Source organism: Corvus moneduloides, chromosome 3, assembly GCF_009650955.1.
Source record: "Corvus moneduloides isolate bCorMon1 chromosome 3, bCorMon1.pri, whole genome shotgun sequence".
Lineage (NCBI taxonomy): Eukaryota > Metazoa > Chordata > Aves > Passeriformes > Corvidae > Corvus > Corvus moneduloides.
The window spans coordinates 24,457,923-24,485,567 of NC_045478.1; the positions used below are offsets into that span (position 1 = coordinate 24,457,923).

General features: G+C 35.9%; 1 protein-coding gene across 2 annotated transcripts in view; it reads right to left on the reverse strand.

Annotated features, from left to right (window-relative positions):
• The window catches only part of CSMD1 (CUB and Sushi multiple domains 1), a 1,116,713-nt gene that overhangs the window by 370,420 nt on the left and 718,648 nt on the right, over window positions 1-27,645 (reverse strand). For both annotated transcript variants that reach the window (XM_032104597.1, XM_032104596.1), the window contains exons 6-7: window positions 23,710-23,822; window positions 10,153-10,230 (exon numbers count right to left, since the gene is read on the reverse strand). In XM_032104597.1, coding sequence (XP_031960488.1) covers window positions 10,153-10,230; window positions 23,710-23,822 — 191 coding nt within the window. The remainder of the gene's footprint in view (window positions 1-10,152; window positions 10,231-23,709; window positions 23,823-27,645) is intronic.

Below are 27,645 nucleotides of genomic sequence, written 5' to 3' on the forward strand. Positions count from 1 at the left end.
ACTCTCCACTTCTAGAGACCAATGAATATCCAGTCTTAGGTGTTGAACTGAGAGCTAATCTTTCCTTGCACAATCATCTACTCTTCTTCTTCCAGGCCTCCCTGAGGAGAAACCCAGCCTGATACAAATGCAGAGGGAACAAGAGCTGGATTTAAATGGCAACAGTCAGACAGTTTGAAAGTAATGACAGAATTTCAAAAGAAAGGAAAAACAAAGTGTGAAACAGAAAGACAGTGAGATAGCTAGAAAAAGCCTGAACACTGTGTAAGAGCTGTTTAATGACAGTCACAACTCTGATGTGTTATCAACATTGTTTTGGTCCCAAATATGAAACACAGCATTATATGGGCTGCTCTAAACAAAACTAAGATGCAGTACATACAGTAAGACAAGAAACTATGGCAGAATAAGAAGTGAAAGACTGAAAAACAGAAAAAAAAAATGTATAGCAAACCTGACTGAAATTGAGGGCATGTTATGTTTTCTGCAACAAGAGTGGGGTGGGATTCAAGCTCTGCCTCTCCAAAATGTCTCATCATCTGTCAAACCAAGCCCATCTTACATGTTAGTACTTCTGCTTGAGGACTACACCAGAAATTACTATCATTTATTGTATTTTAAGTGCTTTTGAACTTTCATATCCTAAAATATTAATTTGATTTTTAGTATATTTTATAGATACAACAGAGTAATATAGAAACAGCTGGCACTGCTTCATGCTGTATTTTTAATCTCAACATAAGTGCTTTTCATTTTAGCTTCTGATGTTCTGCACTGCAGATACATTTGCAGACTACTGAAAACCAGGTCTGGTAGAATTGAGAAAGGAATGTGACTTCTCAGTATGAATCAGGTTTACCATATGACTTCAAAAACAAGAAAGAAAAGCTGATGTGGCAATAAAAAGTTGCTTATTGAATAAAATAATATATGCCACATAAAATGCCGGCTTAGAGAAACTCTGTTTTTCTCTTGTTAATTTGTTAATTCACTGACTTTATAGCTCCACTAGCAGAGGCATTGAGCATCAGAGTTCAGTTCAAAAGCATTAAACTAGGGAAGATATGCATACTTTTTTGACACATCTCATTTGCTTATGTGGGAGAACTTCTTTCATGTTAGAAGCCTGAAGCAGAAAAGGAAGTGAAGACAGAAATTAAACATGCTTGTATTAGCAGAAACAATGTGGACTTTAAGACAAACTTATTTCCTGATAGATTAAAACATTTCAGAATGAAAAAATTTTGATTGCCATCATGTATATTAAAACTTACATTACTTTAATATATGAAAAATTGATCTTGTGATTCTTACCAGAGTTCAGATGGCTTGTGTGGTAGAAGCACACATATGAGCCAGAGCACCACACTTACAATCCCTTCTTTTTCAAGTATGTCAACATAAAACAGAAAACTTAGCCAGGTAGTTTTGGGTTTTTCAGGATTTTTCTTTCCATTTATTTTTTATAAAGTAGCTGAGTAACCTTATTGTTTGTTTGTTTGTTTGTTTAAGAACAAACAACTTGTTCTATCAATTTCAGTGGGGGGGCATACCATGTTGAATAATCCCCTCCCCCTAGCAACTTGTCCTTTCCTGCCAAAATCAAAATAAGTATTTATTTTCATTTTAGTTCCTTCTTTTCGTGTTTGTTCCCAATCCAAAAATATTTCAAGCTCCTAAATGCACATTATTGAGGAAATTAATATATAGTGTTGTATAAATTTTTTACTTCCCTTTTTCCAAGTGAAGAAGGAGTAGTGGACACAAACTGAGCTGCAGCTGATAAATTAGTTGCCATCTAACAAAACTTCCCTGTTCTGAGCATATTTGACACTGGCACTATGCAGTTCTGCTCAAAAGAGCTGCAGGAATAGATATATTCCAGCGTGACAGGCTAACAACAGACAGTGAGATACTGTGCCAACACAGTTGAAATTATTTTCCTAAGTGTTTCATAATGTACAGAACAAATTCTGAAAAAGGAAAATAGTCCAAGACCTTCGATCAAATTCTGAAGATACTCTCCCACAATGAGGATTTAGAAAATCAGCATCTCAATACATACATAAGTGCAATATGATATTGCCTCTGTGGAAAGTGGAAATCTCCTTGCAGCAGGTGGGAAGTCTCTGACTGTTCCAAAGGACTTGACAGTAAGGGTGTCTATATTCTGCAGCATACCTTCACTGCATAACCAGTATCACACTGCTTTCTTTAATTAAAGCTGTATTCATGCTTTTATGTTCTAGAAATCTGAATTCACCCACCCACAAATTCTGAATGCCTTCATAATTTACATATATCATTTGACTCTATCAAGACTTCCTTTTTCAACCTATTTACTGCCCACATCCATATTTTTAACAGAGCTGTATGTAGAACTTCAGCCAAGGAAGATATATGAAAGTATTAAAGTTTATATTTAAATTTTTCATGAATATTTGGTTTATACAGAATTGTAATTGCTAAAAGCAAGTTGCTTATTTTTAAGCTTTGACTTTGAAAATAACAGAATTGAATGTCAATGTAGCCTACACTATGAACATTCACTTTGAATAATCAGTAATGTTTTTTAATTGTATATGAAAATTAGTTAATGGCGGTTTCAGGTTCCTAGCTGGATAACAATTCATTTTAACCATCCATAATTCAATCAGATTAGACCTTGTTTTACATATTTTAATAGAAGTTTTCTTCTGGTTATTTAAAAAACTATATATGCAAATTATGTATTAAATAATTGATGAAGCACCTTGTTTTGCTTGTAGCTATAAGTGATGCTTTTTTTCACAAATATATTTAGGCAGTAGTTCTTTTCACAGCAAGATTTTTGCATAGTATTTTAAAAGATATTTAAACTCCTACCATGATGAGGGCTTATTTAGAAACACCAAGTATAATTTAGCAACCTGATTTATGAAGCAATTTATACAATATAGTGAAATAGCATTGTAGAAGAATTTCGTTGCATAGGGATACTAATCTTCTCTGAAGATCCAAAACTCTGTAACTCTTGTGCAACTGTATTATTACAGTCTATGATAGGACAAAGTATATCAGGGTAATTAGCCTTCCTGTTTTATTAATGCTTTATAAAACTGTTAGAGGTTAATGCTGCAGTTATTTTTTCCTACTGCCCAATTTCATCCCATAATACTCGGTAACAAGGGGAAATAGAGTCATTAATCTTTTATGAGACATGTGGTAAATGGTGTAATGGAATATTATGTATTATGCATTATTTAAAATTATATATATGTATGTATGTAGGTATACATAGACATATATAACAAGGAAATTTTAATATTAAATATTCCAGGATCTATGTAACCTGTTGAATAACAGTACCAGTGTTTTAAATGTTACTTCCCTCTCCTTTATTTTTAACTGAACAATTAACATATGCTCAGTATTTCTGTTAAAAGACTTTTTGAAATAAAGTTGGATATTGGCAGACAGACTGGGCACACAAAATCTTAGATACTTAAGCCTTGTGTTTCCTAACCTTGTAAGTACTACGCTAGTAAGTTATAAACAATCCTTTCTCTCATTTGAAGATATGCACAATATAAATAGAAATTTGAAAAATGCTGTCCTTTTCAAGCTGTGATATTTGAACAAATGAAAAATAGTCTTCGTGATTGAAAAGGCTGGAGAGCCCATGATACTGTGTAGGCACTTAAGAAGTTTCTTCTTGAGCACTTAAAAATGAGAATCATTTCAGAGCCTGTAAATTAATGTAACACAGTAACTTCCCTTGACAACACTGAGATCTTTGGAGAGAACTCCAATAGAAACTAGTGGGAGAGGCAGCTCCATATTGATCTTAGCACACAACAGTCTTCCTCTGACGAATCTCAATCTTAAATGTTTATATTTTAAAGGCCTTAATTTTCCTCATGAAAGAAGGGATATATCTGCCACTAAATACAGAAAATGCTGAAGAGATGCTCACTAAAGGTCAGAAAAGAGCTACAGATTAAGCCTGTCAGTTTTCACCCTTTGTTGCAATGCTTCATGAAGAGCCTGCGAAACACCAGTCTTTGAAAAGCAGTAGTATTTGTAACTGGAAATCCTAATTTCCACAATTAGGAATTTCTCTTTTTAAAGAACATAAAACAGATAACACTATAAAATGAAACGTTAGTGAGTTTTCCTTAAAAAAATTAGTAAAGTATGTCTCTTGATATGCTGGCATTCTTCTCATCTCTTTGCATTTTTTTTGGAATCTACAGCAAACTGATCACCTGCATGTCAGAACAGGGCAAGCAACACCCCAAAGTCTTGTTCAAAACACTTGCAAACACTACTGAGTGCCCCAGAATAAGCCCGAAAGATGCCAACATTTTCCCATCTGCTTTACTTGTTTTATCTGGCAGTGAGACCAATTAAAAAGAGAGATTTATGTTACATTTATTTCTCGTGCTTCTTGAAAGGGAACAGGCCTTTGGAATTCTGCAGGACAAATCTACTTCCCAGAAGATTTTTTTTTTTTTAATTTCTAGGATCTCTCTATCTTAGAGTTTCTATTTTTCTTCTATCCCTATATTCTTTTTATATAGCTTCACATAATATTTAAAATATTCACAGGAAAAAAACAGACTGCATATTGAGAGCACTTATGCATACAATGTCCAAACCTAGGATCTTTTGATAACAACCACCTGTAATTATTTGGGTAGTTTGTTTTGTGTCATGTTTATTGGTGATCAGTCCCATCACCCTTACAATGTTTCTTAAATTAATGAAAGCACGAGATGCTATATTTGATTTATGTAAACTAATGTAGATTAGACCATAACTTTAGAGAGTGGGATAGATTTGATGCTGTATAGTTGTTTTGTTTTTTTTTAATTTGAAACTGACAACTATCAGAACAATGAATATTTAAGAGTATTTCTTTATCTTGATTTGATTCTGACACAGCACATAATAAATAGCATGTAAAAATCCAAATTAAGTAAGAAATGCTTTTCCACATGTGGAAACTCAATACAATACAAGCACACACACAAAAAAAAAAAAAAATTGGAAGTTTTTCAATTACATGTGTATTTTGAAAATAATAATATGGAATTCTTATATAGGTTTTCAGTAATCCTAAAATAATTTCAGAAAAAGATGCTAAAAATTATTAAATAATAAAATATTCTTGGGAAAAAATGTATAAGGTAATTTAAATATTAAATACAATAATCAGAAATTGGTATTTATATCATAACAAGCTATAAATTTCATTGCAAAAATGTAGTAACTAGCAGTAATTTTTCCTTTTATATCTGGAAATTGAGATGACCTTCAGCAGTTGTCTTATCTGTTTGTTAAGTTGATTGCATATTGGTTTGCAACTAATTTCTAAGTATTGATCTCTCAAAATATAAAAGTGCTTAAATAAATTGTTTTTTTGCTAAGGTATAAGAAAAAAAGTCAGAAAATTGTGCTATTAAATACAACTATTTAGTCCAATATTGTCCTTCTTAGGAAAATACTCTTTTATTAACTGAAGAACAAAGTTTTACTAGTCATCATGTTGCTTCTGTCAAAGTACACTTACCAGTAGTCAGATGTCAAGAAGATGACATTGTCAGTTTATTTAAAATGTGAGGAATGTATTGGTAAGCAACAAATTTTCATCCTAAAATTTTTAACTCTACATTTTTAACTTTACATTGCAATGTCCTAAGCCATTTTTCTCAGAGTTACCCAACAACAAGATAAATAATGACTGCTGTCATTCTTTCTCTCTTACACAGAATTAGCAATGTAATCCCATTTTGGTATTAATCACTATCGTTTCAACAGCATGTGCCATTAATTCAACTTAATGTGCTGCAACTAATCAATACTTAGACTGTAAACTCATTTGTTCTTTGGCTCTACACCACAAAAATAATTGTTGTAAAGTAGCTTTTTTTATCATCTTCAGGGTGAAGAACTGTTTAGGTAAACTCTGTAACTCAAATTTCAGAGGATGCATTAATCTTACACTAAAATCATGATTTTCAAAGAATTTAACATGTTTCTCTAGTATTCTAAAATACATTTTCAAATAATACTACAGAAGCCTGAAATTGATTTTATGAAGTATAAGAGGTTTTTACTTAGTGAATACTTACAGAATTCACACTTTGTAAAAACACAGTAGTTCACACATGCCATTTTGCAAAGTGAGGTTAGGTCACTCAATATACAGTAATTACTACAAAATGTTAACATGGTTCAATACTAATTCCATATTTTTAAAAGAACCACTCTGACTTCATCTGTTAATCTTCGTTACTGTTTCAGACTGTGGACTTTCCCTGCAGTTTGCTGTGTCATGTGGCGAGCCACTCTGCATGCTGCATTCTGACATGAGCAAACTCAGGAAATCAGCTCTCCCAGGCACTTCATTCTCATTGCTGCTTTCCCCTCCTAGCATTACTGCAGATTTACTAGCTAGCATTACTAGCATTACTGGCAGATTTGCACAAACCACATAAACTGTATAATCATTTCCATTTTTCACCTGATATGATGTCTCTCACCTCACTGAACTTCCTTGGCATTCACTGTGAGCTTGGTGCATTCCTGTGCTCTGTCCTCCCGCTGGTGAGGAGGTGTGGAAGTGTGAGGCTGCCCTGTCACTGCAACATGAGGGTGGTGGCATTAGGGGTTTCTGGGGCAGTCTGCTCTCCTAACCTTCCTCTGCTCCTGGGCTGCAGAGGGCACAAAGATCTGCAGAGCCGTCGAGTAGCGGGTCTGCAGTTAAGGCCCCGCCTTCCCAATATTCTGTGAACTGGTGTCCTGAAGACCTGTACTCACTTGTTATCCTTTGCATGTAGCATGACTAGCAGTAACTGCTTTGTATGTAGACTTGAAGAGACAAAATACAAGGTCTTCTACTTGACTAGAAAATGAGACCTTTATAAGGACCATGTCTGCCCAACTATGGTCTGTCCTTGCAGCTCACTTCATTAGGGCTCTCCTTCTCTTGGATGTACAGGATTCCCCTGTAAAATCTCTCTGCTGTAGAGGTAATGGTCAAGATGTTCAGAGATGATAATCACCCTCTGATGGATTTGCTGGACAGAAATATTCCCATGAAAACACTCATATAAGAGACAGCAATCAAAACTTTATTTTTATTTAATCAGTCATGATGCAAACTATAGTCATAGCAGTTTTAGAAAAGGCCAAAGCTATTAGGGACACAGAGTCCGCAGGTTTTCATGTTAGAATGAGAGTGACTGTTGACAGCAAGATGGATCAAGTAACTTCCTTTGGGAACATAACATATTTATCAGAGTGATAACAAAAGTGGTAGGCTAAACTTGCAACTAATCAGATGGACAGCAACAGGTGTAATTGGATTTGTCTTCCCTAAGCAGCTTCATAAAATACAACTTTGTCCTTGCTCCTCGGAGAGATCAGCTTCAGATGACCAAGGGGAAATACACTGGGATTTGGCCAGTGTTTGTGGTAGCTCAAGCACTTAGAGATATGAAAACTGCCTGTCCCATGTGCTTTTTCCGAGTTTACTCTTTCACACCTTTGCCAAGTGCAAGGTATGGATGAACCAGCACCATATTTTATTTCCATTATCTTTCCCATCCTTTTCCCATTTCCTTGCATAAATTAATCACAATTCAGCTGCATCTGGCTCACTGCTAAAGGGTACTACCTAGTAGGAGTATCTGGCAAAAAACTAACTTGTTATGTTTCCTTTAGGTGTACCAAAGGAAAAAAAAAATCAAAACAAAAACAGATAAACAAACCCACCAAAAAAACCCACCAAAAAACCACAAACAAATTAAAAAAAACCCCAAACAAACAAAAAAAACCCCCAACCCCATGAAAACATACAAACAAGCAAAAAAATCCCCCAAAAACCAACCAAAAACCCTACCAAAAAAACCACAAAAAACCCAAACCAAAACAAACAAAAAAAACCCAGCAAACCCCTCTTGTTTCCCTGGGGATTGACACAATATATAAAGAATTTTTTTTTTTTTTTAATTGAGGCACCTATATCCAAAAGCCATGCTTTGCTACCTAACTCTTTATAAGATGGCAGATCTGAAAGAAATCATCCAGGAATGCAGGCAGGTCCAGGAGGAGGAGAGTGAGCTGTGTCTGTACATGACTGAAATACTGAAATACTGTTCTGCATTCCACAAGGAATTATCAATAATGTTATTATCATTGGTAACACTGGTAACATTTTCTACCTAATCCTAACAGATTTATGGCACTGTGAAATGCTTTCTGCAGCTGCTTGCAGGTTCTGCTTGTGAGGAAGAGCTGTGGGAAAGCTGCAGGTCCTGAGATGCACAAGGTATGCTCTCACAGCATTTGCCATGGTGATATTTGCATTCCATCTATCCCCCATAAACCACAAAGCCAAAACTAAGCTTTCTGCTTTATAGAGAGAGAATATTAAAAAGACCTAACATACAAAAATGGCACGAGGTGTTAGTATTTAACGTATCTTTTTTTAAAAATTGCTAATTGGCATCAAATGATAATATCCACTCTTATTACTTCTCTGAAGCCAAATCCCCAATTACCTTTTCTGTCTACATAAGCAGGGGCAAAAAAAATGGTTAAATACTTAAGGCTTACATCAGAAAGAGCATCAAAATACATTTGAATCCAACTTTTTGTATTTTAATCTTACAATTTTTAAAAGCTTTATATATGTAAAAGTAATGGTAATAATAATATTGCAGTTAGATTTATGTTGGACAGAAGTAACACATGAGAATAAAGTTTTACAAGTCAAAACACAAAGATAAAAAAGACAATTTTCATTTGAGGTAAACAACAGACTGCCTTATAATAATTTCTTCCATAGCCTGTCTTCCACTTTCTGTAATTACATGAGGTGTTTGACAGCATGTGCTCTGAGAGCGTTAGCAGAGATCACACAGGTCCCAAAAGTAACTTATAAATAATGAAATAATCGCCCATTCAGATACAAACACCAAAGAGATGGATCAAATTTTTCTGCTACACCTTGCATAAAAAGTTCCCTTTGAGTGCCACACCATCAATGTGCAATACTTAAAGCAGAAAATTGTCATGCCTCTTTTGTTTCAGTGAGCCTCCCAAAAACTCACTTTGCATTAAACAATGCATGACAGAAACACAGAGACAAAACCATATCCCCTAGACATCAGCTTTCAAGACTCTCACTCTCTCTGCACTTGCAGAATAGCACACGAGGCAAACACAGCATAGGTTTCACTTCATTGAGTTCAGTGTTATTACATGAGGAATTAATTTATCTGAATACATCTTAGTCATTACATTAACACTTTTAATGAGTTCTGTGTGAATGCTGGCCTAACCTCTGGCTTTTTTTTTTTTTTTTTCCTGGGCTAAAGGGACTCTCAGCTTTCGAAATTCAAAAATATCCTCTTTTTCTTGATTCAAGACTGGCCTAATTAATGGAGAAAGAGCTCTCAGGATATTAGTCAGATTGCCAGTTCAGAGAAAGTGATGCTCAAAAAACTAACAACCTCATAATCCCACAGATAGCATTTTGATTTTAGCTTTACCCTTTACCCATGGAAGAAGGTGTAAAGGGACCAAACAGATGTCATTCCAGAGTGCACTATGCATGCAATGAGAGGAAGGTGATCTCCATCTTCTTGAGAAGCTGGGAATTACAGCAGTTCTTAACCCACGCTGGGCAAGACTGGAGAGAGGCAGTCACCAGACATAGTGTGGCAAGGCGAGGGCAGAATTTAGCTGTGATATTGAGTGAGGAGAGTTTACAAAGTGTGAATTTAGATACAGAAAATTCTCAGATACCTTCACTGTGCCCAGTACTGAATTGATGAAGTCTACATGGCACCGTTCTGCCTGGATTTCCTAACTTGCCATGTGTCCCTGAATTCTAAATAACCCAATATACAAAAATGCTGCAATAAATAAAATGCAGGGGGTTTCTATATACCGTATTTTTGAGATTTTAAACCACCATATTCTGCTTTCTACACCCAATAGAATATTATCAGTGGAGTTCTAATTCAGTGACAACTGAAAGAGTAATAACCATTTTATGACCATAGCATCCCAAAATCCCTCTCTTTGATTTGTGTATTTATAAGGATTCCAGAATATATATGCAGTCACTAAAAAGAAGGGTATAAACAAACAACTTACAGACAGAATTTTTGTGGTTGCTGTCTTTGCTGGGCAACATCTTGACTCCTCTTGATTTCAGTTCAATTGCTTTTTTTACTGAGAAGACAAGCAAGCAAAGAGAAGATAATTCAACATTAAACCTCATTAAAAGGGCATATAGCAGCAAAATCATGCATTACAATAATACAAAGCTATATAGGAAACTTAAAGCAGGTTGAAATAACTGCAGCTTCTGTGATAATCCAAATACATTTTTATTTTTTATTTATTTTTACAAAAATACAACCATTTATCATGTTTCAGAAGATGTCATTTTTAAACAGACATTATCAGGATTGGCAATATTTTGAATTCAAGTTTCTTTACGTTCAAAGAAAAGAACAGCCTGTCTTAATTACAGGTATGGATTTCCTGTGCTTGCCATTCCATATAAGAAAATCTTAAACATTTAGAACATTTTTTTCTTACATAAAACGTACATAACATTATCTACACATATTCAAGGACTACAAGCTTTAAATGTGATATTCACATCTGCTTTTATTTGATTCACTTTTCATCAGGAGACATTCTTTTAGTTCCATTTCCTAAGGAGATTAACACAGTGTGTTACATTATTTGGCTCACCTAAACCCTTTTGAATCCACAGGGCAATTTCAACTGAATTAGAAAGAAGAAAGAGAGTAAGGGCTCTCAAAGGGGCAAAGTTTTGTGAGAAAGAACAGATGCATCAGAGGTTTAATATCTTTTTTCTCTGTTTAGTCAGCTGAATGGCTGATAACATCCCAGCCTATCTCTATTAAGTAGTTAGGGCACCATAGGTGGGATCAGGAGCCAAGTAGGAAGAAACATGAGAAGACAGTAGTGCAGCTATACCTTAAGGAAGACACAGAGTAGGATTTTTATTGTAATGGTAAGACAAAAGTGTAGAAATGTAGGATACCTTCACAGGATATTAATTAGTTCTGTGGGAACAAATTGAGCAATGGAAAGTAAAATCAGACGTAGAAAATAATTGTGGAACAAGCCTGAACAATTCAAAACTATTGTGTCAAAAAACAATAGCAATTGCAAAACAGCTGATGCCTGACTCTGTATCAGAATGCTAATGACAACATCATGATGCATGTCAGGTACCAAAAATTACAAAAACCTGTAATCGTTCCCTGATTCATATTAAATACTTTTTTCCTAGACCTTGCAGGGGTTAAGAATATCAAAATGCACTTATTTATCCAGGATACAAACAGAAACAAGAATTCAACTCAAGCTAATTCAACTCAACTAATTACTGCCATTTCTTATATGGCAGTAATTAGTACCTCACAGCATATAAATTCATTCTACAGAATGTCAGTTATACTTTTGTCATTACATGGTATAAAATTTATAATTACTACAATATACACTGATCTGTATGCAAAGATTTCTAAGTGAAGTGGTAGAAACAGCAAGTTAAGAGGTCTTTAAATATTGCATCAAGAATCATGATTCCATTGTATTTATATCTAAATTGGACTTCTAATGCTTTTGCAACCTCAGAGCGAAGGCTTTTCTTGACTATTGAAATTGAGCAAGTACTGCAGAAAGTACTTTTTGTGCTATGTGCAAGTGCAGTCATTCATGCCTAAACCTGGAAAACAGGTGTTCAAATGATGAAAGATGATTGAAACACAATTGTAGCTGAATAGTATGAAATGGTTATGATAGCACTGTGCTGTTTTCTTCTCAGGAAGGAACTGTACATTATACAGAGACATCAATGCAGACAGTAAGATTAATATCCCCAAGGACTTTTGGAAGGGCAAACTTCATGGATATGGTTTCCTTTGGATTAGTTTTTAGACTTAGGTATGAAAATCTCTATCAAGTGCCACCTTATGTTCAGTTTTTAGGCTGTGTAACAGGTCTGTTAAAAATAATCCACATTTAATGGGAAATGAACAATACAATTCTTGCAGTGAATATTTGGGATACTGTCTGGATTGTGGTCCCTCCACCAGTAGGAATTTATCAATTTATCAATATCTGTGTCATGTAAAACATGTGAGAAGTTCTTTGAGGATTTTGCTTACAATATTCTTTGAGATATTGCTTACATGGATGAGTAGTAAAAACACTGAATTATTATGCAGTGAACAGAAAAAAGAGCTATATTCTCTTTCTTCTCTTTGTCCTGTGACACTGTTTTAGAGTAAAAATGACAATCATCACTCAAATTCCTTGTGACATTTCACTCTTAAGGGCATTTGTTACACATATTTGAAGCACACTTCTTGCGAATGAGGAAAAATTATACTCACCAGCTTTATTTGAAATAGAGACCACAAATTGAGACAAGAGGCTTTGACTTGATATATGAAAAGCTTTTTGACTGTTATGCATTGAAACAGGTCCTGCAGTTTCTATCCTTGGATTTTTTTCGTATGACAAGAAAAAGGCATTCCGTATCTAACTGAAAAAACATTAGGTAGGGGACTCATAATACTTAAGATCAGTCATCTAAATGTATGTTTTATGAAGAAAAATAGCTAACTCAAGAGGGTGATTCATCCCCTGCTAAGATAGACACAACGAATCCTCCTCTGTAGATGCCTTTTCCTCTCCATAAAACATAACAGAATTACATAATACTTGCTGAAGATCGGTCTTTACATTTTAGACAGTAAACATTAGGTGGAATGTGCACTTATGCCTGGAAAACTTTAACAGCCAAATGTACGTTTGGCTCCAAATATGGAGGCATATGGATCTAAGAGGTTAAGTAGGATAGTTTGATATATAAAATGCAAACTTTTGCCTCTTTTATACTTGAGTGTGTAAGTTTTCACATGTGTCCTGTATCGTGTTTTTCTTGTAGTTTTAAAAGGTATTAAGCAAGCATAATCTTTAAAATAAAAGCTGTTCAACATCTGAAAAAGAAAAAGAGACTACTGCACACTGTGGTTCAAGTGAACCAGTTCAGCCCCTCCTGTAAATAAAAGATATACTCTAAATTGCACATTTTATAACAATTTAAATTGCATTTGAATACCTTTTCTGAGACACTTCTCTTTTACTTCCTCATTGCTCCCTCATTAAAATGGTTTTCCTGATTTCAAAGATGATTTTCCATTTAACATTACAAGAAGAGGAACGGGTTTACATTAATAATGCCAGAATTGAATAGCCCTTTCCATCTTTTAAGTGACTAAAATCTGCATAGTCTAAAATCTGCATAGCTTTCTATTTCTATTCTCTTCATTTAAACATTCAGTTAAGCTTACTGAATTCACTGGCTTCACTTTTTCTGTTAATCATAACTTCAAGAGTCTTTTGGAGATGAGTAACCTATTCAGGGAGCAGGGCAGAGAGCTGAGTGCTGTAAGTCCAAGACAATCTTATCAGCCTACTGGAAAGCACCAGTGGTATTCCTTAAACTTTTGCTACAGCTGAAAAAAACTCAGCCGTGAAAGGAATATATGCCTGGTCTTATTTGAATGGATCATAAAACTTTCTAGTTGTAAAGCTTCATTCAAATCTACTCTGGTTTCCATGCAGCTCTTAGTTTCTAACATATTTGAGCATGTGTGAAGAAAATGCATTTTACCCTAAACTTGGATGACATGTTTTTCCCCAATTACCCAAATACATGAGTATCTTGTCGGTTTTTCTTCCGGCATGAAATAACCTCCAAGACTTCAAATACTGGCTACCACTCAAAGCTAAAATATTCTGACATCATCTACTGGTATTTCCTCAAGCTGTTCTGCTACTGCTCTGCTGAGTTCAGTTCTTGGCTGCCTTTCACTGCAGATTTATCCTAAGAACGGATATTTGAAGGTGAAGAGAAACAGCATATTGCCCAGTATCTGGTGATCACAAGAAGCACCTTTCCTGTCCAGCCTGAAGCTCTGTGTCACTATGAGGAATATATATATATATATATATATATATATATATATATATTTAAACAGTTCTCTGGTTTTGTTACAGTACAGAAAAAAAAACCAATATTTTCAGTATTTTTTATGTATGATAAATATCTATTACAAAGACTTATACTTTGCTTTAAATATTTTTCAGAGTTCAGTAAAAAACAGTGATGTGTTTGCAAGAACATTCATGGGATTATTCTTGAAGAAAATTAGCACATTTATCTCAGTACAGTGCTGAATTCATCAATTTCCTTTTGCTTTCACTTCACTGTTCTGATTTTCTTCAATTGAGTAATCCTATTGTGAAACAAAGTATTTTCTTAATTCAGATTGAAGAGTCCGCTCCAGTGGTCTGTTTGCTTTGCCCTGGTGCCTAATCTTTTCATGTTCTCCTCCAAAGACACAATTATGAGAATACTACCTTTTTTTGGCTTTGGAATAAATAATCTACAGTTTCACACTTCACAGCACCAGTGTTCCCTCCATATTATAATTATGGATCAAACATTTCTTTCTTATTACTCAAAGTCATGTGGGACCATAAACAAATTGTTACCTCTTTCTAGGTTTTCTTCTGCTTCACTATGGCCTGTTGTACCATGAATTCTTTCTAAAAGTTTAGTATTTATGAGAGTAAGAAAAAAGCAGTCAATCTTACTATTGTCTTCAGTTTATGATGGGAATTCTATAATAATTTTGTAAATAAAACAATATCCCACACTCAATAACCTGGAAGGATCATTACAACCTTTTCCTCTCAGCGACCCACTTGACTTTTTGCAGAAACATCACAGTTTTCCGTAGGATCTCTAGTTTAAACCAACTCACTGGAATAGTCCATCCCTTTTCAGTTTCTCTGTTCCCTGCCTGAAGAGTATTCTGTCTAATACACTCCCCCAGTGTTTCTCAAACTAACAGCTTTCAAAATCTTCCCTACTAATCGGTATTATAACTCCAGAGAGCTTCACAGCAGGCACAAATGTTTCTACTATATGGCTACCTGTAAAAGCTGTAGGTTCATGATCAGTTGGCTTCCTTGTTCCATCAATTCAGCAAAGTACTGCCTGTCACTATCAGACCTTCCACCTGCTCCCTGTGCTGGAAATCTCTGCATGCAGTACTAGTGAATAAGTGGCACCAAGACAAATTGGTGTCACAATGGATTTTTACACAAATCTTTCTCATTCTGTGTGTATAAGCTGACACAGGATCTGCAAGTTTAAAAAGGAGCACAGCCATTTGTTTACCATTAACCTTCTCTATGTCTCCTAGCTGGCCCCTTGCCCTGATGGACTCCCTTAGCTACTTTGTGCTTTGAATGTATGATATATCATAATAAAACCAGTCCAGCAGGCGTCAAGTCTTCAATGACTGCAGATACCCTCCACGGTTCTGGAAAATTGTATCAACACAATTTGCTCTGTGAATATACAACATTACAGAACACACTGGGCAGTAGTTTGTAGGAATTGTCTCCAAAAATAAATCATAAAATGAGATCCACTCAGTTCCTTGTTTGAATGCCACTTCAACTATAGTCTTTTGAATAATTCTGGGGAGGATAACACCATGCCAAACAATGGCTGAAGTCTGAACTGCTGTTACTAAATTGGTATCTTTTTAGTGTTGATATCATGAGGCAGCTATGTCTGAGCCTTTTTAGCAACATTTCACTAGACACTTAAGAAAGAAGTATTACCTGTGGCAGTACTGGACTACATATTTAACAGTGGTTGTGTTAGCCACAGAAAGGAATGGTCAAGAAAGATGGTGGATTATCTCCTTGTTGATATTTTCATATCAAGACTGGTTTACTCTCTTAATAATAAAATTCAACAAGACAGAAATTATTGTCTCAGTACCATTTAAAGGAAAACTATACTCAGCATCTCTTAAGAGCTAGAAAATAACAGGGTTTTTTGACTTTTTGATTTTATCAATTGCTTTTATTTAATTTCTTTTTGAAATTTACTATAAGTAAGAATTATAAATTAAACCCCTGACTAAAAGTACCATGCATCAAGGAAATACTGCAAATTCTTTTCACTTATTTAAAACATCATTTCTAGGATTTTAAGGAATATGTAGAAAGAACGGACATGCATTTATAGGCAGACTTAGTGAGTTATGAAAATTCATTGAAAGAACTAGCAATTGCAAGTTGATTTACATTATTTCACTTATGGTTTTCCATTTGTATACATTTATTTCAGCAGCCTCTCTTATATTCATTGTTTGACTTCAGGATTATCTGTTTGTTAAATCCTGAATTACTGAATGTAGTCAAACACAACAGATTGATAACTTCTGTTATATAATTATTAAAATACCTAATACCTTCTTGAACCTCTAAAAACTTGCCAAAAGTAGAATAGTTTATTTGAAACACTCTGCAACAGAGACCTGAGTTACTGTGAAAGTAAACACACCCATTAATCACATTTTGCTTTGGAAATGTCCTTATTCTGTTCTATTTCCAGGAATTTTGAAAACAAATATTTAACTTAAGAAGATTAATTTTAGCTGTATAGATAAAGGTATTGTGCGGTTCTTTCCTCTTCAAAAGAAAACCAAAAATATTAAAACAACCTTCTATTGTTCAGAAATAAGCAAAAGCTAAACAAGCATACTGTACGTGCTGTAAACAAGAAAAAATGCAGGGGATTCTTTATCACACCTTTTAAGTCATTCTGTGTACATTGATAAGCTCTGTTTCTGGGAAGTGCTAGGTTTTCATCTCCTAGTAAGCCTGTTAATGATACCTCACTTCTGGGGAATTTACACATTTATGAAGCACTGGCAAATGACAAACCACATACTCTGCAACTCCCACTGAATATGCAAAGAATCTTCGTGTATCAGCAGAGGTGTGGGTAAAGGAATTAAAAAAAAAAAAGAAGTTCATAACTAAATGACTGTAACGCCTTTTCCCCCATGGCAATGCCACCAAGGAACAAGGCAGAACAAGAACTGTATCCAGTTATATCTGATGTGAGTGTTCATTTCCATGAGACCAATGTTGCTGGTATGACAGACATGAAGAAGAAAAGGCAGAGCATATCACTGCAATGAACATTTTTCTGGTGGTTTTCAGGGCCATTAAAAACCATGCCTCCTTCTGACTACAAACTCTGAAAGTATGAAAAAAAATTCCACAGGAAAACACAGAGAATCTGGGACATAAATATTTTTATTGACGAAATCACATCAAAATACAAAAAATGAAATGAAAATGACACATGGTGTGTGGAGAGAAAAAAACAACAAACATCAAAACAAACCCTTCACTCTATACCTAATTAATTTTTTAAATTTTAAAATTTTCTTTAAACTCCTACTCTACTCTGGTAGAAGATGGGACAATAAATATGATTCAAAGGGAAATCCAAACACCAATCATTTGGATACACCTTTTACACTACAATTTTTTATTTATACATTCAGCTCACCAAGCATTTAAAAAATATATTTATTTAATGCATTAAGATGTGCAATTCTAGTAGTGCTATTTTTTTTTTATGTCAGTAAGCTGGTTTTCTTGACCATGCTAATAATGGGGCACTAAATATTGCCAAAAATACAAGATAGAAAGATCTGAAAAAATTGCTGAACAAATTAATTATGCAAATATTTAAATCCAATTGGTAGTTCCAATATTTTAATGAAATAAATTATAATAATTCTGTTTGCCTAATCAAAGAGCAAACAAAGAAAAGAAAATTAAATTGACTGCTTGTTAGTATTAGTTTTGGCTGACTGGAAAAGACCAAGTTACAGCAATAATATAGCTATGATAAGATGATAATAAACATGATCTTAATTTGATATGAGGTCAAAAGAGTAATTAAAGTATCTGTATGCTAACTATATAAAAAGTCTGATAATCTGAATTCTTACTAGGAAAAGAAAAAAAGTTTCTTATTCCATTGTTGCTCAAAGAGGTGCGTTGTGCTGCCTCCCATACTGACTTGCTATTGAAAAGCCAGTGATGTTGCTAGATATGTTATGTTAATGTGGTGATTTAACACCAGATGGAAATTAAACTCCAAGTAAACCACTCCCCTTCACCTTAACCTTTCCAGTAAGAGGGGAACAAAGACAGACACTATGGGTTGAGATAACAAAAAGGAAAAGAACAATGGAATAAGGAACATGCAGTAACAGCAACAATAGCAATAATAAAAGTATACAAAAATAGAAGGTATTTTACACACTACAGGAGTTCACCACATTGACTTAGTTCCATGGCTGCTGGGACAAAGATAGGATGGTGGATGCTCCCCATAGGTCACATCCATGCAGCCCCTGGGACAAAGACAAGATGGTGGTGTAAGAGACGGTCCGAAGATCCCTCATCTGCCTCACGATCATCGCTGAGGACAGAGACTGAACACAGGAGTCCTGGCCCTGCTGAGGTGGGATGTCTGCCAAGTGTTGCCTACGGGTGTGCCCACTGGGAACTGGTACGCATTCCTGAGGAAAATTAGTGCAGGTCACAATGGACTGCGCCGTTCTTGCTGCCCAGGCGGGAAGGACTGCGCTGAAGCGGAAAGGAACGACCTGTCCTGTACACCTGTCCGGTACACCTGTCTTGTACATCTGTCCTGTACCTGTTTCCCAAAGCAACAGACCCCATAACAACGGCTGTAGATTCCCCAACCTCTTGGCCAGTTGCCCCTCGTTTCTGAAAAGGACTATAAAGGGACCTTCTGAAATAACCGAGTCCGAGATCTCCCCACGGAAAGAAGACGAATCTATTGGCGGAAGACCACGAGGACTTCGTCTCATCCGTTGGTAGCTATTGCCCCTCTTTTCCCCCCTCTCTACTTTGTTTTTTTCTCTCTCTCTCTCTTACTCTCTTCTATTGCATTACTGTGTTGTGGGCACTTAATAAAGGTGCACTGTTTTGATTAAAACTGAAATCTCTTGTGTCCTTTGACACTCTGAGATCGATAAACGAACCATCACGACCCCCGCTTGCACTAGCGGATCGTGACAGGTGGCCACTTCCTTTGGCTGGTTCTCCCTGTCCCTGAGCCCAAAACAATGGAAAACAATGCTGGACAAACCCCTGAAAGTCAGATTGTCTGTGCCATGCCACGCTGCCAGTTCAGAAGCTGGACTTGACCCCGCATGGCTGCTTCCGGCACTGGCACTGCACCAGTTTCTGCTGGGGTTTTGACTCTGCAACACAGGGGTCCTGCTTTTGTCAGCACCATGTCTTGGGGACACAGTGGCTTTACCATGTCTCCAAGCCATGTCCCAGAGAACCAGGAAGGGGATGAGTGGCAGCAGCAGAGGACAATCCCGACAGAGCTGATCCCAACAATCAACAGTCTCCCCAGTGGAGAGGCAAAATGAAGTGCTTCTGGGGTGTGCTCACCTTTTCTCGCCCCCAAAACTACCCCCCCAGCAATGATGTGGCTGGTCTAGAACAGCAACCTGGCCCTGCCCACATGGGTCTAAGGCCTGCCTCCTCTGCATCCAGGACAGTGAGGCAATAAAAAGCTCACCTCTGCACAAACAGAGGAGCACAAGTACATGATGGTGGATGGGTGACACAAATGCCACCTCACCCTAGCTCCCCTGGGACCACCCCAGGTCCATTGCCACAAGTGCAGAAGAAATGCAGAGGGTCCTGGGCAAGTGGGGGAACCTCCATGCCAATAGAGACCCAACCTCCATCCCGGCCTCCCCAGGGCTGTCCCTGGTGAGACCCAGCCCCAAGGGCTGGGGCACAGCTCACTCTAGGAGCTCTCCAGTCACTTCAGAGACTGAAGAGGGGCCCTGCTCAGGGACACAGAACTCATTGTGGAGGAAAAGAGAAGAGCATTTTGGGTTTGCACAAGGCTAATTATGGAGTATTTAGGGGAGGAACCAACATCAGGGAAAGGGATGGATTAAAGTGGCTTGGGAAGGAACAGGTGTGAAAAAAATACAGGAATAAAGTAATGGCAAGGAACAGTTGCATGTAAGCTGGGGCTGGTCATTGTGGTTGTATGACCATGCCCTGTGTAGTAGCTCTATCTGCAGTGACTTTCAGGATTGAGGAACTCCAGTCCTTCATCGTCTAATTCCCAGTGAAACCACAAGAGGTGTGTGAGATCAGAACAAATAGATTTAAATAGATTCATATTAAAAATATAAAAATGTCCAAAAAATATTTGTGTATTGGGTTTTAGTGGCAGCTTTTTTGAGGGGGGTAGGGGTGCTACAGGGGTGGTTTCTGTGAGAAGCTGCCAGAAGCTTCCCTCATGTTTGACAGAACCAGTTCCAAGACTGACCTGCCAGTGGCTAAGGCTGAGCCCATCAGCGATGGGATAACATATTTAAGAGGGAAAAAAAGTCACTGTGAAGCATCAACAGCAACCAGAGAAAGGAGTGAGAATATGTGAGGGTTGAGCCTGTTTTACACCATGGCAGTAACTGGCGAGTGATCTTTTGCTGTCCTTATCGCAATACATTTTCTCTTACCTGGTGAGGTGCAGGAGTGAATGATATTGATATGGTGGGCACCTGGCATCCAGCCAAGGTCAGCCCACCACAGTCTTTATGATGCAATCTGAACATGGACAAGCTACCATTTTTTTAGGAGTATCTTGTGATTTTGTTTCATGAATAACCTTATACCTGACAGCTACTGAGAAAAATCTATATAAGAACTCTAAAATACAATAATGTACTATCTGGCAAAGCATAAAAGCTGCTTTCATTTAATATCTAAAGACTGCAATCAAAATTACTGACTTGTCTATTTCCCCAAAACAATGAAGACTATTGTTCTTGTGAAGCATAATTACACACCTTCACCACACACACATGAATGAACCAAGCAAGCAGTCATAAAGAGACAGCACAGACTGACTTTAAAGGACTATTCTTTCTAGCAAGCAGCAAAAGGAGAAAGCAGCCTTAAGTAACATCAGAAAACAGAGTCCTGAATGCCCTGAGGACAGGTGCTCAAGATTTAGAATTTCTGGAAAAGCAGAACAATCAAAAGGATTCCTTTAGTTTGGTCTGATAATGGGGACTCATATGTTAGTGAAAACGGTTACATTAAAAAGTCCATACAGTTACTTTAGGTGTCTCAAAGACAGAATAGCTCAATATATCATCGTATCTATCCCAACTACATGTGTGTATTCTGGAACAGTCTGTTTAAACTATTGGGAATAGTTGCCCATAAGGAAATGTGTCTTGGAGGTCTCAGAGTCATATAGTCTGCAATGCAGAATTTGCCCAGCAGACAAATATAAGGATTGTGTCTGGAGACAATCAGACATTGGAGGCATCGTTTCACTGATATGTTTTGTGCCTGAAAACAAGGTTGTGTATGTCACAAGACTTTGTTTTTGGTGGGGTTGTTTTTTTGTTTCATGATCAGTTCAAATAATTATTTAACTTGAGAAAAGCACCTAAGATGGAAATCTATGTCAAAGCTGTTGAATTTTAGCAGAAGTTTCTGAAAACAAAAACGTAACAGAGAAGCTGAGGGAGTTGGGACATTTTAGCCTGGAGAAGAGAAGGCTTGGGGGGGATTGGGGTGGATCTTATTGGTGTGCATTAATACTTGTTGAGATGAGAGGGTGTAAAGAAGGTGGGCCCAGAGTCTTCATGATGATCCATTGACAAGACAGGAAGCAATAAGCACAAATTGAAACTCAGGAAATTTCACTTACAAGTAAGTGAAAACCTTTTTACTCCAAGGGTAAACACTGGCATCGGATGCCCAGAGAGGTTGCAGAGTCTAATCTTGGAGGTATTCAAAACCCACCTGACATAGTCCTGGGCAGCTTGCTTTAGGTGACTCTTGTTTGAGGAGGACAGTGGACTAGATGAGGTCCAGAGCTCTCTTCCAACATCTACCATTGTGCAATTTGTGGTACCAGTAGACTACTCTAGCTGAAAATACTGTTACTTCTGCTTAGTTTTTAAATACACATATAATATAATTACTAATGCTGTATAATAAAAAAGGAGTTAATGAAGCTGTTAGATTAACCTGATTTTTATAACATTCTGAATTTTCATCCTATGGGTCTTGAAATATTTCTCCTATGTTTTAACACAGTTGATGCTTATATCACTAACACAGGAATTTATTTAATTGCAACTGAGCCTGATAAGATAGCTAGCTGTGTAATCCATGACCTGTCATGTAATTCAAAGAACTTTGTATTAAATACAGTAAATTTTATAAACCTTCATTTCAAAATTATTATTTAAATTAAGAAAGAAAATTTGTGTAATTGTAAGAATTTTAATTGCAATAAGATACTTCCACTTGTCATTCAAGGTATATTCTACATCAGGGAAGTTTACACTTATACCCAATATCTGATGTATTATGCAGATCAAGAGAGACACATCTGAAATAATGATCTCCCCAGATATTTCCCAGAAGTTTTAACTCCTTGGTGAGTATTTGTCTAGAGATAAGACATAATGAAGAACAACAAAAGCTATTTTCCAGTGTGTGTAACTTTATCCCAAACTTCCCCCTTGTTATTCTGTTGAATCATGGTTTTCTGGTGCATCAGCAGGACAAATCACATTGTTTTCGTGAACCCCAACTAACAGGCTTAAGACACACAGAGTTAACATAAGCAGTGCATTTACATTCATAGTCCCCAGCAGTGATGCTATATATGCATCCTTGGTAAACTTTGGAAAAAATAAGTTGTAAGTGCAAAGGATCACATACTTGTGCTGAGTTGCCAAAATGAATTGAAATTTTAGATTTTTTTTTTTTAATGAAATGTTCAAATCATTTTTAAAACTAAAAGAACGATGTATATTAAATGCTTTTGTTGCACATGCATGCCATAGTCACCAGAAGCATATAGTTGTTGCAGTGTATTTGTCATTTCAAAAATGATAGAGGTCCCACAGTTTCAGGAAAAAAAACCAAATGTCTAAACTCCTAAAGGATTTGATGGTGTGGGGGGTAAAAGGGTTGAAACAGCTTATGTAAGTGCAGAATTTAAAAGCACAGATCAAATAAGGAGCTTTATCTTTTTTCAGTATAACTACCATGTCTTTCATCTTGAGTAATGATTTATAAAGTAGAAAAATCAATAAAGAATCCATTCCAAAAAATCGCATTTTAAAAGGTATCTCATGAACATAAGTAGAAATGACAGCAACACTGACATCCTCTTGTCTTCTTTTGAGGTTGTATATGCAAATATATGCAGGAGCCTGAAATATAATTTGTACTATACTATGGTTGAGTCAAATTTCCAAAAGATGAATGTAGCTTCCGGATAAGAGCTAGATTTTGAATCATGAAGGAAGACAATGTTTAGATAGGAGCCTCCCTTTGTGTGGAATTGACTTTTCTGCAAGTTACATTCCAGGCATGTTTTTAAAGCAAAGATCAGACTGACTGCAAAGAAATTTATTATTAAAAAGTGAGCAAGCAATTACATACTTAGAGCAAACTGCATTGTGAAGCACACACACTTTTTCCAAAAGTAAATCCCTAGAGATGTTTGATCACACAAGGAAAACAGATATTCAGCGTAACAGCAGTAGTAGTATGAGTCAGCTTTTTACTATGACTGTGATATTTAAACATATTTATCAAATTCCACCACCACTTTAGTGATGCTTAAAGGTAAAGGGTTCTTTTTGGTGTGCTTTATGCATTTCCTACCTTGAAACTGAGCATTAAATCCCTTTCGTCGGTGATTGCTGTCAGACGTAAAATGGAGTCGTAACCAGTTCTTACTGCTGATAACTGGAGAAGGTAGATTCATACCACTCAACCTGAAAAAAGAAAAAACAATCTAATATTAATGGTAAAAAAAAAATTCATGTGTACTGTACTTAAAAGAGAAAAAAACCCCCCAGACCTCAGAATATGATAGAATATAATGATTCACTGTCATCTAATCTCAATGTATTACTAATTAAGTAGCTGCTATATTGGGAGAAATAAGAGGGGTTTTTTTTTCTCATTACAGCTATTTTTATGATTAAAACCTGTATTTCCAAACTATTTTTTCATGATTTAAAGAAGAAAATCAGTCTTGTGAGAGTGTGTGCACACAAGTATAGGTGTGCAGGCATGTGTCAAAACATTCAGGAAAAAATAAGCTTATTCAATTACAACAAAAATCTCATCATCTGACTCCTTGCTGTGATAGTTACCTCACAGGAAGTCAAATCTCAAGTATTAAGAAATGTTAAATATGGGTTATGGATGCTATCTCTTTTTAAGTTTGGGTGGTAAATTATTGGTACACAACTATGCTGGTAGAACTGATTTTGTGTATATTAAGTCCTACCCACATTTAATAAGAAAAAAGAGAAGTCTAAGCACAACTGCATGCAGGCTACCCAACTTGCATAACTATGGATATAAAGAAAGTGCACAAAGAATTTTTCTAATACAGGCAACAGGCCCTTGGGCCACACTGGATTATTCATTGTCATTCATTACACTACACCATTTATTAATGGAATAGCCACCGCAGAGAACCTGATATGATTTAAATTCACGTCTTAGCTTATCAGATGGTAAACTTCTATTTTGTTTTGCATGATCATGCTCCAGATTTCAAATTTTACCTTTTTTATTTTTTTTTTCCCTGAATAACTCTGGAAAACTACACAAAATTAAGTTTCTCCTTTTCAAAAATGTTGATTACTTGAAACAAAAGTCAAACTGATGAATATCAGAAATTCCTAGCTAAGATATCATCTGTGTGAGGGTAGATTTGCCAGTACTAGAGTAGACAATACATATTTTTGGAGCTAAAAAATAACCAAACTGAAATGGGGTTTAGTCTCTCTCCAAAATTAATCAATATAGTGATATACATGCCTTTTTCCATCATAGTATGAGATATCAGTTTCATTAAATATTCCAGATTACTAGGAAACCCATCAAGTTAATAAATAATGATTCTGGAGAAGTCTATTTAGAACCATGGCTGAATCCCTTTTTCTTCTGCAAATAGAACAAGACCAACATATTGAAATATAGACATTCTTAATAGATGTTTTTTTAATCTACTTAGGACATGCAAACTACATCAAAGAAATTTCATTTTTATTTATAATCTCATTTTCTTTATCTATTTGTTAACAACATAAGGGACACCCAAATCCTACTTAAAAACAGCTTTGATTGAAAAAAAGGGTTGGTCTTTTACAAGAAGATTTACACGCTTCATTTTAGACATGGCATTCTAGAGTTCTTAAAGGTGTTGGTTAAAACATTCAGACTTATACATGTTTCTACATCTCATTCAAATGGACTTTTATACTTTATATATTCTTTCACACACACTTTAGACTATTTTAGAGCACCACTCTAAATATTTCTATCTACAAACTGGCATTTTCTGTTTCAAATCTGCTTAGAATTTGGGTGTGCCTGTAGAAAAGGAAAAGAAAAAACAAAACCATATGCAGAATACAGACTCTATCTTTGCTAGTACCTCTTAGCTATTGACAAAATGTATGCTAAATTTAAAAGTTTTTACTATATATGGGCTGTAGTTCATATCACTGAACTGATAATTCATTTGTCCAAGTACACAAACTTACATCCTACAAACACTGTTTTGCGGTTTTGTTTTCTTTTATAAAAGAAATATACACACATTAACAATCTATCTAGTATATCCAGAGCTCTGAATTTCAAAGCTGGCAAAACTCTAGGCTGAATATTAAATTGTAATATGAATTACATTGTACATTAATAAAAGATTAAATGAACATCATTATAAAAGCATGTTCATAGCAGATCTTTCCTTAGTTACGTTTCTAATAAACAGCAATTTCCCTGACAGACAATACATAAGATATTTTCACATGTATGTGAACTCTGCAAGGAACCACTAAATAGTCTCAAATCTCCCCATAATATTATGAAAGATAATATTAAAATGACACTGAGAGATTATTTTACGCAACCTATTTTAGCAGAGCTCTAATTTAGCTGCATGATTTCCTTCCTACTGAACTCTAGATAGGAATATGTTCTTTAACAGCAATGTTGTTTGTGTTTTAACTGGAGAAAGCTAGAAAGTGTAAAAAAAAAACTTAGTCGTTATTATCAATTCATATAACTTCATATCAATTCCTGCTTAAGAGACTATACTATTTAAGGTTAAAACAACAGAAAATAATGGAATCTTAGAATGATTTGCGTTGGAAGAGACCTTAACGATCATGTGGTTGCAACCACCTGCCATGGACAAGGACACCTTTCACTAGACCAGGTTGCTCAAAGCCCCATCCAGTCTGGCCTTGAATACTCCAAGGAATGAGGCCTCCACAGGTTCTCTGGGCAACCTGTTCCAGTGCCTCACAACTCTCATATTGAAACTATTCTGCCCTGGACTGATGAGCGCTTCCTTGATCTCTCCTGGGATCAATGTAGGCAGCTGTTTAAACCACAGAGTCACAATAGGCATTGGGAATGTGACCACCCCTTCTGAGGTGTTCAGGAAATACTAACAGGCAGGACTTGTGCAGGCAGATTGCTATGAAAGCAAAGGTGCAACTAAAGAAAAGTCATCTTTATTTCAAGTGCATACACATATTATTCATTTCTGTTCTATATGAATATAGATAGAGCAATTTTAGCTCAGATTAGGTGTTAAATCTAAAATCCGATGAAGGCTTGGAACTTCCTTGTATCAGAAAAATTATTCAGGTAAGGTAAAGACCCCCATATTTCTTAATATCAAAGTTCTCCTTAAAAGATTTCATGCTTTGATCTCTCTTAAAGATTTCTCCAATGCTGTCTGAAAGGAATATTGAAAGTTTCTCCATTCCTTTTAGCTGAAGACATTTATTGTATGGGAACTAATACAAAAGAAATTAAATTCCTCATGTTTGAATTCTGCCTCTGCTATGAAAAATGTAATCCATTTTTGAATCTGATTTTAAGGTCTAGCATAGACAGTCTTCAAAATCTGCCCTAGCCTTGGATGGAAATGGTATCTAATGTAAATTACCTTAATCAAGTTGTTCAAGAACAAACACACAGATATGTATAAATAACATTATTTGTGCGTTTTGTGGAAATAGTTGGTTTGACTTGAAGCGTGTTGAGTTTTTATCTCCTGTACTGATGGCAGTCAGGCACTTATTTTCTAGGATCAGGGAGTTAAAACTATCAAGTGTCTCTTGGACAAGTGACATATTTGAATGCTCTGGGCTAAACAGTCTTTGAGGCCAAGCACTAAAAAGGATTGAAGGAAGCATTAAATAGCTGTTTATTCACTGAGTATCAAACACTCAGTGACCTGTTAAATTGCAATCCTGTGGGAGGAAAAGAAACAAACAGAAAACAATTTTTCAAATAACATTGTAAGACAGTGCATTTACCCTAGGGCTTAGAATGAAGATTGCACACGGAACCTAAAATCTCTAATTTCTGCATACTAGGTGTTGCACTGTGCTCTATGGAACAAGACAGACTCGCAGGGAATTCCTGTGCCTGTTCCAGCACCATAAAGAACTAAAGGGGCAGGTTTTGAGAGCTTTATAGCTATATTAGTACCACACTACACCTCTGGTGGCAAACACTGCGTCTTACAAAAAATAATAAGAAATAATTAAACAACCCCAG